This window comes from Xenopus laevis, chromosome 9_10L (assembly GCF_017654675.1).
Source record: "Xenopus laevis strain J_2021 chromosome 9_10L, Xenopus_laevis_v10.1, whole genome shotgun sequence".
In the NCBI taxonomy this organism is placed as follows: domain Eukaryota; kingdom Metazoa; phylum Chordata; class Amphibia; order Anura; family Pipidae; genus Xenopus; species Xenopus laevis.
In genome coordinates, this window is record NC_054387.1 from 67,694,570 (window position 1) to 67,713,977 (window position 19,408).

Genomic DNA, 19,408 nt, shown 5'->3' on the forward strand with positions numbered 1-19,408 from the left:
GAGAACCAGCCCAGTCAGTGGGACATATGACCTTATTGTGTGATAGATAATGGTTGAACAGATTGCATTTACCTTATCTTTTGGTCTGTGGGCTGCTAAACATTCTATCACATGGGAAACAAGATGGCAGCTACGCTTGTGTCATTTGCCAACAGCCAATGAACTTTTGCCCACATTGGTAAGAGATTGACTGTGAACTGATTGGTCAACAGGGCTGAATATCTAGGTACATGTGGGGCAGTTTAAAGGAGAATGAAAGGCTAAAATTAAGTAAGCTTTCTTAGAAAGGTCTATATAAATACAACAGTAAACCCTCAAAGTAATGTTGCTCTGAGACTTCTTTCAAAAAAGCCCAAAAAACACATTTCTTTCCTTCTATTGTGTGTACACATGGGCTTCTGTATCAGACTTTCTGTTTTCAGCTTAACCTCCAGGGCTAGGGCGTGAGCATGCTCAGTTTGCTCCTCTCCCCCTCCCATCCCTGCTGTAATCTGAGACCAGAGCTATGAATGAGCAGGTAGAGCCTTAGGCAGGAAGTGATGTCACAGCAAGCTAATATGGCAGCTGCTATCCTAAACTAACTGAGAGCTTCTAGAGCTGTTTACTTAAATATGGCAAAGCATTCTGCAGAATAAATATAGTGTTATAGCTTGCGCTATTGTGGATATTATATTGGAGATAAACTGCTTTGGTAACTTTTCCTAAATTTGTGCTCACAAAAATGCTAACTTCTGCCCCAGGTTAGTGTACCTATTCTACACCAGGCCAGTGTGTTTGTTATAGAAAGAGGCAAGCCAGTCTAGGGGAGAAGTTAGCATTTTTTTCATTACTGGCCAATTGGCACATTAACCTTTGTCTATTATTTAAGAAATTAGGGTTGGGTTGGATGTTACACAGTTTACCCACCATGACTGTCTATGAGCTTATGGAAATGGGGTCTTATGCCATTCTTGGTCAGTGACCCATTACACCCGCAGACTGGGGCAGGGAGGGTGATTACCATTTTTTTACCATGTTGGTATAATGGCCCAGACTTTGATGGTTCAAAGGGCAGTTTAGGGGTAGGAGTCAAAATCCTTGCTCTTGCGAATGCTTTGCGGGGTAATTTGCTAACAAACTTTTAGCTGCTCTCAGAAGTTTGTGACAAATATTTAATAATGAAAGGCAGATGAGCAAATTGCTGCGCAGGGTTTTTCCCAGATGCAGCACTCTGCCATTCTATGGTTATTGCTTCTCTCTCAAGACCCATTTAGTGTTGGGTTCAGCTCAGCAGCTTGTTTTGCAAATGATCTTAATTGGAGCTATGTTTGTATTAGCACAGAACTCTCTTAAGGGGGGTTCAGGTAAGATTGACCTCATAAGCATTAAGGGTGCTGTTGCACTTGCACCCAGGCTATTTGTATATGACCCATATTGTATATACTGTAACCTCTGGCAGGATTTGGGGGGATCAGAGGTACTGGTAAAATTGGTTGGTCATTTGAAAATTATAAGGGGGGTATGGTACATGCACAAGGCACCGTGTTATTTATTTCTTCTCAGTAGTTGGTATAATTGCTCTGCTCACCGGAGCCGGCACTGGGCAGTGGAGGGAAATATCATGCCAATTATAGAGACAAGATTCTAAACCACAAGCGTTAATGAGATAAAGAAGTTGCCAGCTTGCTGGAATGGTCTATAAAATAGTGTTCTGCTAGAAATGTGTTATATTTTTTCCTCTCTTGAAACAAAACAGTTGTTTGGCAAATTTTATGAGAAATAGGGATTAATGCAAAATAAATAGGATTTTGCTGATACATGGTACAGCATTTTTCTGAAATCGAAAAAGACCCCAAAGAGTTTGTATTCCAAGCTTTGGGAGTGTGGAACACTATACAGCTGGGCTGTGAAATAAAACATTTGCTAATCAAATTAAATCAAACAGTGGAAACCTGTACCGTAGGGTTTAGCTTGTCAGCAGTACTACAGTCATAGACAGACAGACAGGTTTGGGCACTATGGGCTGAATGAAGCTGATAGAGGGACATACCTGATATACCAGACAAGCCTGTATAATGCATCTGCAGGCAGCTTTTCTTTGTTCCTTCCAGTGCAATGAGCCCCGTTGTTTGCATGATATGCCCCAGAATCCTCACATTGTGTTGCTCTGGCATTACTCTGGGCTGAAACAGCTTTGCTTTTTGTTCTGCATCTGATAAATGTGTTCTGTGTTTCTTCCAGCAATCCAAGCCCTATGTGTTCGATAAGGTGTTCACTTCCAACACTACCCAGGATCACGTGTATAGTGCCTGTGCCAAGCAGATTGTCAAAGGTGAGCCATGCCTGTACCCATATGTCCTCTGTACCAACCTTCCATAACAGCATTGATCATCCAAGGGTTGCCCAACAGACCCTGGACTACAATTCCCAGCATGCTCCAACGTTATTAAGGGTTGACGCACACTCAGGACCTGCAGGCTTGTCTGTTAGATACTGTTGCGAGTACCTGGTAGACAGAGTTCTTTCTGGATTATCATGACATATGTAAAGTTTAAGGGCACTAGCTGATCTTGGCCTGTGTAAAAAAGCTACCTGATAATGAGTCCATACGCTGGCAGCTTCATTCTGCCTGCACCCAGAACAATTGCCTCCGCCCTAGTGCAGGCACAAACAAAATACACAGAAATGCAAAAACTTATGTTTGTGAAACACTGTTTGTGCTAGAAACACTATTTTCCTATAGTTTAAACGACAAGGAAAGTGTAGATGCAAGTTTAGCTCCAGTGAAAGTCTTACCTTTAAACTTTCATTGTGTTTTTAATTCACATACGTTTACAGCCTTCTATCAGTTTCAAACCCTCTTTTAAAAAAAAGACGGAGTAAAATAAAAATAAAAAATTCTCAATACAAGACCAATACCTGTAGCATGAGCAGTTCACAGTCTCAACAATCGGTGCATGCCTGTAAATTACTTTACTTATTAATGTACAAGCTTCACTGTTGTTCCTACAAGAGCGCTCACTGAATATGGCTGCCTTGTATTCTGCACAAACCACAATACCACAATGACATGCCATGAACATATCAACATAAACACCCGATTAGTTTGTGGCTGTGATCCTTTTTAATCTGTGGCTCCTTCCCTGGCTCGCATGCAGATGCAAGGTGGATGGGCATATTTTCACACATGCGTGTATACATTTTGGAAGACATATTGATTATTGTACTGGGAAAACATGGTGCATGTCAGCGACATACTTATTCGGTGGCACTGTATGTGAAAGGAAAGCAAGGAGGGCTTAGTAAAATACTATAAAGATTGCAAGAATGGTTTTACTTGTCCTTTAACCTTGAAAAGATAAAGCTTATGGATACTTCTTGCAATTGCTCCGTCCTGATGGGTTTGGGGGCTCTGCAGAGATACTGCAGGAAGACCTGCCTCTGCCTCTTATTTCCCCCTGTGTAATTAAATACTCCTGATGTAATGGTGTGATAGGAAGCAGGGAGTCAGGTAGTCATTATGCAGAGCTTGTTATATAGTCTGGCTAAATAATGCCTTAATAAGGCCCATGCAGTAGGCAATTGTGTCTGGCACTGCTTTTGTGCTTGGCACCCTGCTCTGGATTTAAAGGTCCTGTTAGACCTGACCCTAGTGTGTATTTCTGCCGTAAGCTTTGCTGTAGCAAGGATTCCCTGCAGTACTCTGTATGATGCTATGTAGTAGGGTACAGAGAATAAAGAATCATAACTATGAAGCTGACAGCTACAATGCAAATTCATTTTGTTATATGCATTTTTATAGCCAATCAGACGTCAGAATTCTACAGGCAGTGTTCAAATGATAGTTTGTTGTATAAATGCTGAGCATTTTCCACTCCTCTGAACCCTCATTACAATGAGGCTTCTTGTGCATGGAAGCCATGGTTACTGGGCAGTGCTGCTCAAGAGCTGGTGGCTCAGATCATTAAAGCCTTTTAGTCATTTGCCTTCTGAATAAATAAGTGATTCAGCCTCGGATTTGTAATGATCAATATCTGAGCGGCAGTGTTTTGTCATTATAGCTGTGGGGGGGTTGAACTTTAGTCTGTGTTGCAGATCCTTTCCAATCCATGTGCCCTTTTCTATTCAGAGCTTTACATTGGTCTTGTCATAAATGGACTGACACCTTGCCCCCCCCCCCCAAAAAATGTACTGGTCACCTGTTTTAAAGCAAACATCTTATTAGTTAATACGAGTTACTAATTACTATTTCACTTTATTCCTTATGGGGATATGCGGTAAAGCTCCAGAAGAGGTGCCAATCAGGAATATTAGGCAGCTGTGTTATAAGCCCCACCATTCATGCTCTCCCAAATACCTGGGAAAATTAGTTCCACAGCCAGATTGGTTACACGTGTTAGGTGAAATCCTAAATGGATTTGTCAGAAGGTACAGAAGATATTCACATGCACACACATTGTATTCCCTTAAAGCCAAAATGAAAGGTTTGGTTAAAAATGGCCAGCTGGCTTACCATACCCATCCTTGTGACAGGGGTCAGTTTACTAAAGCACGCTAAAAATATGTGCACAAAATATAGACAAATTTATTGCTGAATATGTTTTTGCCACTTTAAATATAAATGTGCGTATTTTCTTGAGCAAGAATATGTGTTCGCCAGTTATCGCATTTGATGAAAATAACGCTACATACACATTAATGCCTGGTTCACTAAACAGCGAAATGAACGAAAGACAAAATTTACGCCAGAATATTTGCGAAATTTTACCGCCATCTATATAGTGTCAAGGGGACAGGAAATATCCCAAAACATCTTGTTTTACCCATCATTCTGTTCCTGTTGCCATTCCTGACAGGAGAAGAGAGAAGTGACAGGATAATCAAAGATGTTTTGGATTATTCTTTTGTCTGCTGCTACAGCAGCTTTTTCAGATGAAAGACAATTTATTATGGCTAGGAGGGACCAAAGGCTTCATCAGCCTAGATTAAACTAGATTTATATGATGCACACAGATTTATTGGTAAAACTTGTTTATGAATTTTATTTAAATGATTCTATTGGCAGGGGAGTAAGTCTTGTTACTGGATGTATTGAAATGTGGATTTATATGATGCATACATGTTTGATTGGGTGAAATCTTGTTGATAATATCTCTAAAGTTAAGCAATTTTGAAGATACATATCTGGCCATGAATCATGCCATAATAAAAGCCATAAAACAAGACTATTTTATAGCAGAAATATTCGCAAACTTAATTTGTCTTCGGAAAATTCGCAACTCGATAAAATTACCGCTAACGTAAGCTGGTTTGTCAACGTAGTTACCGCAAGTTATCACAATGACTTCTGAGCGCAGCGCTGTTTAGCAAACTTAGTCGCTGTGAATATTTTGGCAGAAAAATATTTGCAGCGATAACATGCGGAAACATATCACCAAATTTAACCGCGACCAGTAGGTTTCCAACAAGGTCTTAAAGGCTCTATTTTCAAGCTAAATTGCTTTTTGTAATTTTGCTTACATTGGTTGAAAATCACTCCTCTGTCCACAAGGAGAAGATTTGCTCCAGAGTAATGTCTAAGCTTTAAGAAAGGCTAATTAAAAAGTCTATGTACCCTAAGCAGAACGGGAGCCCTAATGCTTCTGGCACATGGCCTCTAGGAATGAAGAGGTAACTATGTTCCTCCATTGAATAATATGTGTATTTAACTGTGTTCTTCTGTTGTAGATGTGTTGGACGGTTACAATGGAACTATCTTTGCCTATGGACAAACCTCCTCAGGAAAAACACACACCATGGAGGTAATGATTGCTTCATTCCAGCCAACTTCTTGTTCCTTAACCAATACTTTATCTAATTCTTACAGGGGGGTGTTGGGCAACAATAAAAGTGAAAACCCTAAAGCCATTGGACTAGATCAATCACCACATCTACCCAAACCCTCCAACTGGCTCCTAGTTATACCTGAATAGACTTGTGGAGAATATTTGCTCTCACCAATCATAATTCATTAATTTAAGAGCAGGTGGGTGAAATTGCCAGAAAAATAATGCATGATTGCAAAAACAATTTGTTTAGAGACTCTCTTTCATCACTTTTACTCAACTATCTCTGGTCCTCTTCGGTCCTCTTCCCCACTCTGTTGTCTCTGGTCCTTTGCCCTGCTCTGCAATATAATGTCCTTATCACTAATGTGCTGCCTTTCTTCCTACTCTGTATTTTACCCTATCTGGAACCTCTACTCTGTTATCTCCTCCTTCTTCTTAGGGTATGGCGAGACGAGGAGATTCGGGGAGATTTTGTCACCTGGCAACTTTGGGCGACTATTGAAAACGCATCGCCGCATGTGCATTAGCGCAGGTGATTTTGCGCTGTAGCATATGGAGAAAAAACGCTGAGGCAGTTCGGGGACATAGTCGCGCAAAAGACGTGGCGATAAGTCGCCAGGCGACAAAATCTCCCCGAATCTCCTCGTCTGGCCTTACCCTTATGCTGCTATATTTGGTCCTTTTCCCTTGTCTGCTGTATTTGGGCCTTATTCTGCTGCTCACATACCTTCTCCATTCTCTGCAACATCAGGCTTCTTCTTCTCTATCTCTGGTCCTATCTGGAGCCTCTGTTTTGTTACCTCTGGTTCTTCACCCTCCTTCTTCTTACTCTGCTATTTCTGGTTCCTCTCCCTACTTTGCTATCTCTGGTACTTCTCTCTACTTTGCTGTCTCTGGTCTTTTTCCCCTGTCTCTGTATCTGGGCCTTATTCTGCTTTCTCTCTGCCTTCTTTCTTCTCTGAAACATCAGACTTTTCTTCCTATTTTATGCTATAAGGAACCTCTACTCTGTAATCTGTAGTTTGCCTCCTCCTTCTTTTTATTCTGCTATCCCTGGTACTTCTCCCTTCTCTGCTGTCTCTGGTACTTCCCTCTTCTTTGCTATCTCTGGTTCTTTTCCCATGTCTGCTGTATTTGGGCCTTATTCTACTTTCTCACTACCTCCTCCCTTCACTGTAACATCAGGTTTCTTCTTTTCTCTCTCTGGTACTATCTGGGAGCCTATATTTTGTTACCTCTGGTTCTTCAGCCTCCTTCTTCTTACGCTGCTATTTCTGGTTCTTCTCCCTACTTTGCTCTCTGGTACTTTTTTTTTAATCATTCTCTGTAACATCAGGCCTTCCTTCCTACTCTTCCCATCTCTGGTCTATCTGGAACCTCTGGTTCTTCGCTCTCCTTCTTCTTACCTTGCTATGTCTAGTAACTTCTCCCTACTCTGCTACTTTGTACTTTGTACATTTCTGGTCCTTCTCCCTAGTCTGCTGTATTTGTACCTTATTCTTCTTTCTTTAGACCTTATCTGCAACTCTGTCTCTGGTTCTTTCTGGAATCTCTACTTTGTTATCTCTGGCTCTTATCCTTCTTCTTGTCACTCTTCTATCTGTAATCCTTTGTAGGGGTGTATTTATAGCGTTTTGACCCAAGATCTAGGTTATTATGAAAAATGTCTTTTAAATATTATACCATTCAAATACTTTTTCTTCTTGTTGTACCTGAATAGATTTCTGTCTTTACAGCTCTATGCTGAATCAAGAACCTGGCAAGATTAACATTTATTAATGTATACACCAAAACCACTCACCTACCCTAAAGTGAACTGTACTAGCTTTGGGCCTTCTGTCATGACATGCTATATATGTATTATGTTGAAGAGGGAAGAAAGTGTATTTGTAGAAAATATATTTGCACCCCCAAGTAACAAACTGTTAAACGCTGCATACTCACTGTACTCGACTGACCTTCCTTCACTTATATTTTTTTTTGTTTTCAGTTCTCCTAGATAATAATCAGGATGGATAGAATAATTTAAAAACATATATCTTTAGAAGAATTGCTGTTCAACAGAAAACTTTTGTACTAGTGACAGGGTAAAATAAATGCTTAAGAGAATAACTCAACCACTAGGGAACCAATTAGTGAATGTAATAGATTCTAGATTCATTTAGTTAAACTTCTGTGCTATTTATAATATTTTACTGGCATAAGAATGAAGAAGGAAATGCTCCGCTAATGTAATAAAACCGCATATGAATAATGAATTGTCTGTTGGCTACTAACTGTGCTTGACAAGATGTTTCATTTTCTGGCTGCTGGAATAAATTTAACACTCACTCCTTTCTATGGTCCATGAATATAATATGTTTCTTCCTTTGCAGAAAAATACATCTCATGGGAGGCAAGCAAGGAGCTAAAGAGACAACCGCAGCCGAAAGCTGATTTATTGAATATTGTTATTGTTATAACCAGTTATCTTCTGAAAGTGTATGCATCCCAGTAGGCTAAATGTTTGTCTAGTCTCCATTTAGACACTTTCAGAAGATACTGGTTATACCAATAAAATCATTTAAACCACAAGAGCCACAAAGATAATATAAAATATATGGTTATAGATAGCAGTTTCGTGATGTTATCTGTTATTTTGTGTACTTTGCACTCTGTCCTGCACACTGACCCCTGTAATGTACTCTGTATTATAAAATATGAGGATATTACAAGAAACCTTGTTCCATGACCTGTTTAAAGGCTTCCAGCCTTGTGCCTTTCAGTAATCAGGGTGACTTCTTTATGTCTTCTTATATCCTTATATTTTACAAAAGAGGATATTTTATTACCTGTATATTAGTGATCATCACTATGAAAGCAGGTACCTTGTATCAGTTAGGTTATTTTGTAGGTGAGTACAATACAAACTGGTATTCTGTTATTAGCCGCTTTAGGCTCAGAGTGTCTCTGAGTAATGTATTTTAGCAAGTATTATGTGCATAAAGGGAAAATGTATTCATGATGGCAGCCATGAATTCTCAGAGGTTATTGATAGCTTAACATATGAATGTTACTTGCAGCTCTCTTTATGATGTAAATTGCACTTTAGTTTTAATGGTCCTCTAACACACAAGCCTGCAGTTTGCATATTATGTATAATGCCAGGGTGTTTAAATAGGAGGAAGTGTTACACACACTGTTGTAAAATGAGAATTTACACAAATACAAGAGTCCTCTTCATTATCCATTATCAGTATATTTAAGACATTGAGACATTTTGTGCATACATCTAGTAAAAAATGCCTTACCCTTTAAACAAAACAGGGATTGTTTGTCCATATATTGCAATATATTTAAGCTGGCCAACTACGTCAAAGTCATCCCATATCTGGCCAGTCCTATGCTCAATTTTATCTGATTCATTAGGAATTCTATTGCTTCATTATACATTTTACAAAGTTGGCCAACAGTTGGCCAGCTTAAATATATTGCAAAATATGGACAAACAATCCCTGTTTTGTTTAAAGGGTAAGGCATTTTTTAGTAGCAGTATGCACAAAATGTCTCTGTCTTAAATATATTGATAATGGGTTGAGTGCAGAGGACTCTTGTATTTGTCGATATGTATTTTGTGGTCACAGCCTCATTGCACCCCCGCCTAATGGTTTTAAAAATTAGTGGTGAGCACAACTTTCCCTTGTTTGTAAAATGAGAATTCACATTGCAATATGATAATGTATGCAATAGAAAGAGCTTATATGTTGTAGTTGTTGAACAAGACTTCTATACACTCAACTACACTGCCCATTTATTTGTGGGATAGGGGTCATTCAATGTCAAGTGGTTATGAAATTACAGTGGTTCCCAAACTGTTGGACTGGCCCCATTGGTGAAGCTTGGAAGCTGTGGAAATGGGATTAGCCTGAAGGTCTGTTAAGTTGAGAATTGGGGGAAATGGTCATTTGCTTTCCAAGATAGACCCATTAGGATGAGATTTGGGGTGAATATGTATTTGGGGTCCTAGGCTGGTTCTTTCAAGGGGGGCCTCGCAAAAGGTTGAACCCTTAAATGGGGTTGGAACAACCACTTCTCAAAGATAATTAATATTACCACATTTGTTGAGATCAGAAATGTAATTGTTTGATTGTGATCCCCAATTCATCACATCTTCATTGTGTATGTACTGTGACTCCTCAGTATTGGAACCATCTAGAGAATAATTAGCTTCTATAGCTCTGTTTTAGATATTGTATCATAGAGAATTGGAATTTTATTTAGAACCTGTCTCATGACATCTCCCATGTTGTCAAGGCCCACCCTGACCCCTAGTCTACAGTAAATTGTGTAACATCAAGAATGAAACCATAGGAAAGATTCAGAACTAGACTTCCAGGTCTATTGTGCTTATTGCTGTATACTGTATCTAATTATTTTAATGTTCATAACCACTTGCTCACTGGAGCTGTCTGATAGATTTTTTAAATCGAGTAGGGTTGTAAGTGTGGGAATATTATGGGCAAGTTTGCCCTGTTTCAGTAACCCAGCTCAACCAATCAGCATTTACTGATCTGCTGCACATTAAAAATCAAAAGCAAACATTGTATTTGTTCATGTAGGTTCATCTTTGCCAGTGTTGCTTTGCTGATGTAAAAATCAGGTTATTTAGCTTCCCCTTTGTCTTTGTGCTCCCAGGGGAAGCTGCACGACCCTCAGGGAATGGGGATAATTCCAAGAATTGCACATGACATCTTTGATCACATCTATTCCATGGATGAAAACCTAGAGTTCCACATCAAGGTAAATCTAAAGTGGCATGTTATATAAGAGCGCATACAGCGGATGTGATTTCATCACTTTCTGTCACTTTCCATATGTCAACCTGTACAGACAAGGCTTTGTCACAAAGTTATGCTCATAGATTTTGCATGTATTCCTCTTTATTTGTACAGAGAATCATGCATACCTATATAGGGGAGATCTGAGATGTTTACAAGTATTTCCAATTCCAGTGATCTGTAAAGACACACTCTTACTTATTATCCATGGCCTCCCTTTGGGAGAGTCACCCTTTAAGAGATCATTTATGGGTGCCAGCTCAGGCTGACGCCCTTATGAGCCCGTACACCAGAAGTGCCCATACTAATGTGAGATCTACTTCAAGGGGCAGATATATTATGGGTCAAATAGTAAATTAAAATTTTCCAATTTTTTTGTGTCAAAATTCACACATTGAAATTTTCATTTCCCTATTCGAATATAAATTTTAGATTTATCACAACTCAACTATGGAAACAGTCCTAATTCGAATATTCGCCATCTAAACCTGCTGAGTTCATGTACAAGTCAATGGCAGAGGTCCGTTGAGCCATTTGGAGATGTTAATAGCCTTCCTGACATTCAAGTTTTTTTTTTGGAGAAAAAAATACGATTAGAATATGATTCAAATTTAGTTCGAATATTAGACATTCTAATTTTTTCGAATTGTGAGTATATTAAAATGTATTCAAAAAAAAAATCACATGAATTTGAAATTCGAGCTTTGATAGAAGGGCCTCCCCGTGATGTTGTCCCATTATGATCTACATTCATAAAAACATTGTGAGTATTCTGTTCCTTGGAAATTATTACTTAAATATTGATTTCTGAGAAAATGTTTATTGCTATATTTAACAAACAACTATTTCTTATGTAACTTAACATAAAAAATATCAATGAAAAGAATGAAACAGGAAGCTGATTTAGTCAAGCTGTTTTTTGACAGTGTCTTGAGATCTACTGATCACCAGCTAAATGTCTACTTGTAGAGCCTGATCAACCTTTTGGGCACCCCTGCCATACACTAAGCCCCAGAACTGTACCTTTGGAAACCAGACTCAACCAGATGGGGAAAGTACTGTGATAATGCTATCCTTACAGTTGACTTCTGCTTTTCCTATTATTATAATGTTTAATTCTATTGTTTAGTGATTTAAATGTGTTATTTTGTATAAGAAAACTGTCTATCACTGCACACATTATCGTTATTTTTACAATGTATATTTTTTTATGTCCAGGTGTCTTACTTTGAAATTTATTTGGACAAAATAAGGGACTTGTTGGATGGTAAGAAAACATTATAAAGTGTTAATATGGCTTAGTTACTTTCATGTATCATGTATATAGATTCTCACAAGAAGACTACATGGTTGTCCAATCGGCATTGGAGGTGGGGTGGGTGCTCTATTTCATGAAACACAGTCCAGGTAGTCATCTGGTTTAATATTATGCACTTCCGCCTCCCTCTGGTGCCTCCTTGGAACTCCAGAATGGTCTAGGTTATCCTAACTGGGTCTAACCCCTCCAAATGGACCCCAGTGCACATATATACACACACACTCATACTGACCAATCTATACACTTATATAGTAACTATATATGTGAACTTCCAGCTCTTTAATTTTTAAAGAGGTAGCTCACCTTTAAATTAGTGTTATTATGATACAGGCATATTTCAGATCTCATGTGACAGCGGTGTAACTTGAGATTCATGCCTCTCCCTGCCTGCCAACGTATTACATATTAAGGTTAATTTATTCAAAAATGAATTAAGTCTCTAACCCCCATATATAACTGCGTTTGCCTAAGAGCAGTAACCATACCAACCAGTAAGCTCTTTGCTTTTAAACAGTCGAACAGTAAATGCTACTTGCTGATTGGTTGCTATGGGTTATTAGACCTGGGCAAACTAAGTGCCTTTTATTACATAAATGCAAAACCAATAGGAAGCAAGAAATATCCATCAAATGATTTTTAGTTGCTCTGTGTACCCAAACCCAAAGACTGACTATATGCAGGCTTTCTGTTGCCCCTTGCCCCCCTCCAAGTAGGGTTGCCACCTGGCTGGTATTTTACCGGCCTGGCCGGTAAAAATGATGGTTGATCCCAATGTTATTAATAGGGAAAAAAGATAAATATATAGGAAGGTCGATATTTTTTCCAGAAAAGGTGGCAACCCTACCCCCAAGGCAGTTCTGTGGTAGTTCTGAGGTAGGTGGGCAAGTAGTACAGAATTTTAGCAAGCTCTATCATAATAATTTAGTAGAGGTGCATGAATCATTATATAAGGAAATCTGCTTGCTTACCTAATAAAAAACAATGAAGGCTGTTATGTTAACAACCACCCAAAACCATGCACCTTTATACAGAAGCAAAGATATGTTGTGGCCCTTTATTGTTTCAGTTAGTTGCTTACATGCAGTGGCACCTTACAACTAATTACAACAAGCATCTGATGCTGAGTCACATATTCGTAGCGCAAAGCCATGGTGATGTCAGTTGTGATACTCATGACCTACTGTATATAAAAATCAGCAGTGAGTAATTGCACTGATGGGAGTGGGAATCCATTGCTTGGATTCTAGATGCACCATCAGAAGAGAAGTCTCATATGACTCATGACATTTGCTGATTCTCCTCCTCTCTGACTGGCTCAGAGTCCCCCCCCCTCGATCAAAGTCACACGGCTGCAACCTGGCCGGGGCCTAAGAGATTTAGACAGAACAATCACATCTTATTAAAATTGCGAATTCTCCCACATTCTGCTATAGAGCTTCTAGCTGATTATATTGGGGTTAATGCAATTACCTGGTAAGCTGGGAAGCACATCTTTTTCACAGACTCTTTGAATAGACAGATAAGAAAACTGAAAGGCTATAAATGAGGAGCAGATTTCCTATGTGACATAAAATAAGGCAGTACTATTTAAGCTTGTGTATAAATTCAACTGTGAAGTCACACTATCCCATTTGGGCTGATTTTATGAAGATCTGGTTTCATGTTCTTAAAAAGAAAAATAGTTATTCTGGCCACGGTTTTCAAGCCACATTTCGAATTTTTGCAACAAATCAACATTTTTTTCATGAATTCAAATTATGCTTTGAAAAAATTCGTAAAGCTTTAATATTTACACTGGCAAATTCATATAGAAGTCTATGGTGTTTTTGCAATGCAAGTTTTTTACATTTTTGCGACTGATAGAAAATGATAAATAGAGCAAAAATCCAAGCTATTTGATTTTTTTTCATTATTTTTTTAATCACATTTTTTATATCAGATTTTTTTTGATAAATAAGCAAACATTAAATTTTTTTAAAAAAATTTGCAAAAGAAAACCTCTAACTCCAAACTCAAATCTTGATAAATAAACCCATAAGGGTTCAAACTACAATTAAATCCTCTCTTGCTTTCTTTAGTGTCCAAAACAAACCTTGCTGTCCATGAAGATAAAAACAGGGTTCCGTTTGTCAAGGTAAAGTAGGATTAGATTTTTATTTCTTCCTTCAATATCAATAACCAGGATTGCATATGAAATAAAAACTCAAGGGACTGTACGGGTGATATTGAAAATGAAATGTGGTCTCCAACCTTTCCTACCCACCATCTGTCCTTTCCTACCCACCTTCTGCTCCCTTGATGGCATTCTGCCTTCTTTTCTATGTCTACCCTCACCTTGTTCTTGTCTCCTACCTCTCTGTCCTACTGTGCATTCTTTCCCTATCTCTATACCACCATCATTTGCTACTTCTTCCTTCCAAGTCCAGGTATCCTTCTGTATATTCCTTCTATCCACTGTGTTTTCCCTGCATATTCTACTTGTACGTTTCTACCCTTTTTTGGTTCAAGTTTAGTAATGACACTGCATATGGATAAGAGGGACTATAGAAATGCTTGTCTCCAATTACCCCCATTTTAACAGAGGGATGCTGGGAGTTTCATACCAGTTGGTGGACCACAGCATGCACATCAATGTGAAGGACAGTGTGTCCAACGTGAAGCTGCTTGAATAAAATGTTACAAATTACTCTATGAAGAGAATTTCATATCAGTTAGTATTGGAATTGCTGTGTTCACAATATCCCAATACCCATTGATGGATCTGCCGTTACAGTTGTAGAATATGGACTAGAAGAAGTGACTGAACTTTTCCTTACTATGATGTTTGTATGTTTAGGGTTGTACAGAAAGATTTGTATCCAGCCCAGAGGAGGTGATGGATGTAATTGATGAAGGAAAGGCAAATAGACATGTTGCAGTTACAAGTAAGTAGCCAAGGACTAAACACACTTTTTATATCTGCTGGTGGACCATTTGTCAGTGGGAAACCATCGGGTCATCTCTTTGGTCTACTTTCCTTTTCAGATATGAACGAGCACAGCTCCAGAAGCCACAGTATTTTCTTAATAAATATCAAACAGGAGAATGTTGAGACAGAGAAAAAACTTAGCGGAAAGCTCTACTTGGTGGATTTAGCCGGGAGTGAAAAGGTAAGTCCCGTAGCTTAGAGCTTGTGAAGTATGACATCTTTGGGTTGAATTACGTGTGCTTGTTCTGTACAGATTGCTGAGAATTCCGTGCTCTCTGGCAGGTCAGCAAGACTGGAGCTGAGGGAGCCGTGTTGGATGAAGCGAAAAACATCAATAAGTCTCTATCTGCTTTGGGGAACGTAATCTCCGCTTTAGCTGAAGGAACTGTAAGTAATGGATTACTGGTGTGTTTTTCTCTTTATAAAATCAATGCAAGATGACCAGATTAACCAGCGCCTGAGCTGCTTTTGTGGTCAAAAATGCCCTTTTTATAAAAGTAATGAACCAATGGTAACAGGTTCTCTCTATGTTGGTCATTCTGTTACTCTATTTGACCGTATTGTGCTTTTATGAATGTGTTCTTTATTACAGTCAGAAAAAGTAACTATTATTGGGTCCTTGGCAAAATTTGAACAGGTTTCTCACCTTTGCACTGGCTCCGCCATGCCACAAATTGGCCCTTCTGTTGGATCCCATGGTGTCCCCAGACCTAGACCAAAACACACTTACAAAAACACAACTTCAATAACTTAAATGCCACGGGTTGGGCAGGTATAGAGTGTTATTGCCCATCTTGCCCTACTATATCTACTAACCCCTGCACTTCAGAACTGTCTGGGAGTCCACAGTGTGTGGGGATGTGGACAGTTGTCCCCATTTGCACCATCTTAGGTCAGTTCTCCCTTTTTAAAATTTAACCCAATGAAAGCAGTTTGTACCAGAGATGCAAAGCTTCAAGACCTCTATTCTGTTTATTGTTTTTGAATTAGCCACAGTTAGAAGATTTGCTTCCATTTGGAGTCTTGTTACCTAACAGTTTTACTAGTCGACTACTTATTTCCTTAAATGTGGCTAAGGTTTATGGAATGTTGGCCACCATATTTTTTCCGTAAACAAAAAAAAAATTGTAAATATCGTCTATACTGCCATTTTCAAAATACACAAACCTTCTCTGCGTATTATACTTGATTTGATGTTCCCTTAGTGTCTCTCAATTCTTAGGCTGATTGTCCCCTGGGATTGTGATTCTGACAGCTGAGAAGCCCCCAAAGCTACATCTGCCTGTTTACTTGGTTAGCATTTACTATTTAGCTGCATAAAGAGCCCTTTGGTGATTCTGGGGGTCCAGTCAAATGTCCTCTTTCCCTTGCCTTAAATTCAGCCATCGGTACATGATTGAGCTACCAGCTCCGTTTGTAAAGGAGTCATTCTGCACAGACACAACTGTTCCTTGGGGATTCCTTCTAGAAATTCCATCAGTATATTATAATTTGCTTTCTAGAAATCCCACGTCCCATACAGAGACAGTAAAATGACCCGGATTCTACAGGATTCTCTTGGTGGGAACTGCCGAACCACCATTATAATCTGCTGCTCTCCATCTATTTTCAATGAAGCGGAAACAAAGTCAACGCTTATGTTTGGGCAGAGGTAGGTTCCCTTGTGTATGTCTCTAATAATACCCCTAAGAGAGTGAGGTGGAGTATCAAATATTCCATTTATTACCCTTAAATTGAAGTTAGATTCTGGTGATCATGTTAGTATTTGGGATATTGCAATGTGTGCTATGTAGCTACACATTGACCTGATGACCTGTAGTAGACCAAGCTCATCACATGGGAATCAGGAAAGAGTTAGTACTCTTGACACTTTTAGGTTGGAAAATTTAAGTTCTAAAGGAAAGAAAAAGGATTTTGACTATTGGTGAGATCATTTGAGTAAATCCAACATGATAGCTATGAACAGGATATACTGTATCATCTATGTAGACATTTCTGATCTAGAATTTTGTTTGTGGTGGATGAGATCAATAACCCTACTAGAGATCTTTCATTTAGAGACAAAAATAGACAAAAATATGGAGTTTGATAAAATTCCATTTTTCCCTGGCGCAGAGCAAAGACTATTAAGAACACCGTATCTGTCAACCTGGAGCTGACAGCAGAGGAATGGAAGAAGAAATATGAGAAAGAGAAGGATAAAAGCAAATCTCTTAAGAACATCATTCAGCATCTTGAGATGGAGCTGAACAGATGGAGGAAGGGTAAGAACACACGGCGCTCATTAACATTTAATGATTTTCCTCGCCTTCAGCAGCTTGTGTTGTTAAAGGCAAAGTGCAGAGAATTCGCTTGACTTGCCACCCCCGCTCAAAAAACTTAAAGGGGAACTCTTCTCTGCATAACAAAAGTAAATGTGATTCTACATGCTACATTTCTTCCAAAATTGCAGAGAATGTAAACAATCAGACATACAGCTTTCCTTTACAGGAATTACATTTACAAACAACTTTAATTTTTTTTGCAATTTTTCAATGAATGTGTATAAGAAAGTTGCTTACAATTACAATTAATTTACACAAAAAAAACTTTTTTGGGGGTAACATCCCCTTTAAGATATGCAGTGTCAAATATCACAGTCCTTTTAAGCACCATATTCCACACTAGTCCTTAATGTATAAATCCGATCAGGTAAATACTGAGAAATTGCTTGAGGGCTGCAGGTGTTAGAGTCTCCTCAGTGATTTCTAATATCCTTATAATTTACAGTAGGGGTACATTATCCTTTATAATACACAAGTGATACTCAGAGTTCCCTGTATAACTCAGCCTGCAGCCTTGTGCCTTTATATGGTAACAGAACCTCTAAATGACTTCTAATATCCTTATAATTTACAGTAGGGAATACATTACTCCTTAAAATGTACGAGTGATACTCTGAGTTCCCTGTATCACTCAACCTGTAGCCTTGTGCCTTAATAGGGTCATAGAACTCCTCAATAACTACTAATATCCTTATAATTTACATTAGGCGGTACATTATCCCTTTTAATACATGAGTGATACTCCAAGATCCCTGTATTACTCAACCTGCAGCCTTGTGCCTTTAAACTATATCCTTATAAACAGCCCACTCCTAAGTCATTATAAAAGTGCTTTTTATATCTTATGGTGATCTCTTCTAGAAAGTCCTCCCCTTGCACACTGCCAGTCACTTGTTTAAACCTTAACATAAACAATTATTATTTTGTAAAAAAGCACCCTATGCACATATAAAGTTATTAAAAGTCACCTTGGAGTTATGTGACCTTTATAAAAGGGGTAAATTACTGCTCTTCTGCCAAATGTAGAAATGTAGAAAGAAGGTGAGACAGCCTTAACATGTGGGTGGGTGAGGGTATATTTATGAAGCCTGGCCAAGATAAAGGATATGGATATATATATATATATATACACACATGTATTACCTATGACAGGAATAATTATAAAAGTCACTGAGCAATTTTTTTTCACAACTTTTTTTGTACATAAAATGAGGAATATATATTAAATTGATTACTGTCAAATATGACGATACACAGGAAAGTACAAGCATGGCAGCATGGGGGCAAGCAGCTGTAACTGAGGTTCTACATGCCTAATTCCACTGACACTGGCAATAAAGGATTCCCTTTGTGATCAGCAGGCTCTCGTCTGCCCTTTGTTCTCTATTGAGCAGCACAGCTCTGCATTTATCTCTGTCCCAGGGGTGCATGCTGACTGCTGAGCATTGAATGTATTTTTGATTAGAAGGAGGAGGTTTCCATGGTGACCGGTTGCCGCCAGCTCATAGATTGCCAAGAATATAACTCCCAAATGTAATTACAGGTTCAGTGTCTGCATTTTCCCATCACGTTTTCCTACAGATTCCATTTCTGGTCATGTTTTTACACATGTTCCTTCCCTGGCCCTATTGCTCTTGATTTCCCTCAGACAATTGCCTTAATAAAGGGAGAGGCAGAGCTGTCCTTAATGGAACTGAATAAAGCTGGCCATAGACTCAAAGATCCGATCGTACGAATCGACGTACGATCGGACTTTCCCATCTCCCGACCCGCCACTAACCATTCAGATCAAAGTCTTACCATTCCGACCAAATAAAGTAGTAAAAGAACAGATCAGCCAATGTACTACCTCTGACAGCAATCGTACGATAGTTATGTCTGACAAAGTTAGTGACAGTCTCCCACTGAAAATCGTACGATCCGCAATACACGCAGAGATATTATCAGCAGCCGACAGCTGCCACCGTTTCTGGTAACTTTCCTTTTTTCCCATTAATAGCATTGCTATAAAGACAGGTGACAACTCTGGTTGGAACAGTAGGGCAACATGAGGACAAGGTTTCATCAGTAGGGCAAGGTGGGACTGACTACAGAAATGGCTACAGAAAGGAAAAATGGTAACATTAAGACAGAAGTAAGGCAAGATGAAGCCATTAGGTCAAGGACGTCAGTAT

At 38.9% G+C, this 19,408-nt stretch overlaps 1 protein-coding gene across 1 annotated transcript in view; it reads left to right on the top strand.

Moving 5' to 3' along the window:
• The window catches only part of kif5c.L (kinesin family member 5C L homeolog), a 39,873-nt gene that overhangs the window by 2,252 nt on the left and 18,213 nt on the right, over nucleotides 1–19,408 (top strand). The window contains exons 2-11 of the mRNA XM_018235757.2: nucleotides 2,221–2,311; nucleotides 5,707–5,780; nucleotides 10,482–10,586; nucleotides 11,843–11,891; nucleotides 14,021–14,076; nucleotides 14,779–14,866; nucleotides 14,967–15,091; nucleotides 15,193–15,297; nucleotides 16,413–16,561; nucleotides 17,026–17,174. Of these exons, the coding sequence (XP_018091246.1) occupies nucleotides 2,221–2,311; nucleotides 5,707–5,780; nucleotides 10,482–10,586; nucleotides 11,843–11,891; nucleotides 14,021–14,076; nucleotides 14,779–14,866; nucleotides 14,967–15,091; nucleotides 15,193–15,297; nucleotides 16,413–16,561; nucleotides 17,026–17,174 (991 nt within the window). The remainder of the gene's footprint in view (nucleotides 1–2,220; nucleotides 2,312–5,706; nucleotides 5,781–10,481; nucleotides 10,587–11,842; nucleotides 11,892–14,020; nucleotides 14,077–14,778; nucleotides 14,867–14,966; nucleotides 15,092–15,192; nucleotides 15,298–16,412; nucleotides 16,562–17,025; nucleotides 17,175–19,408) is intronic.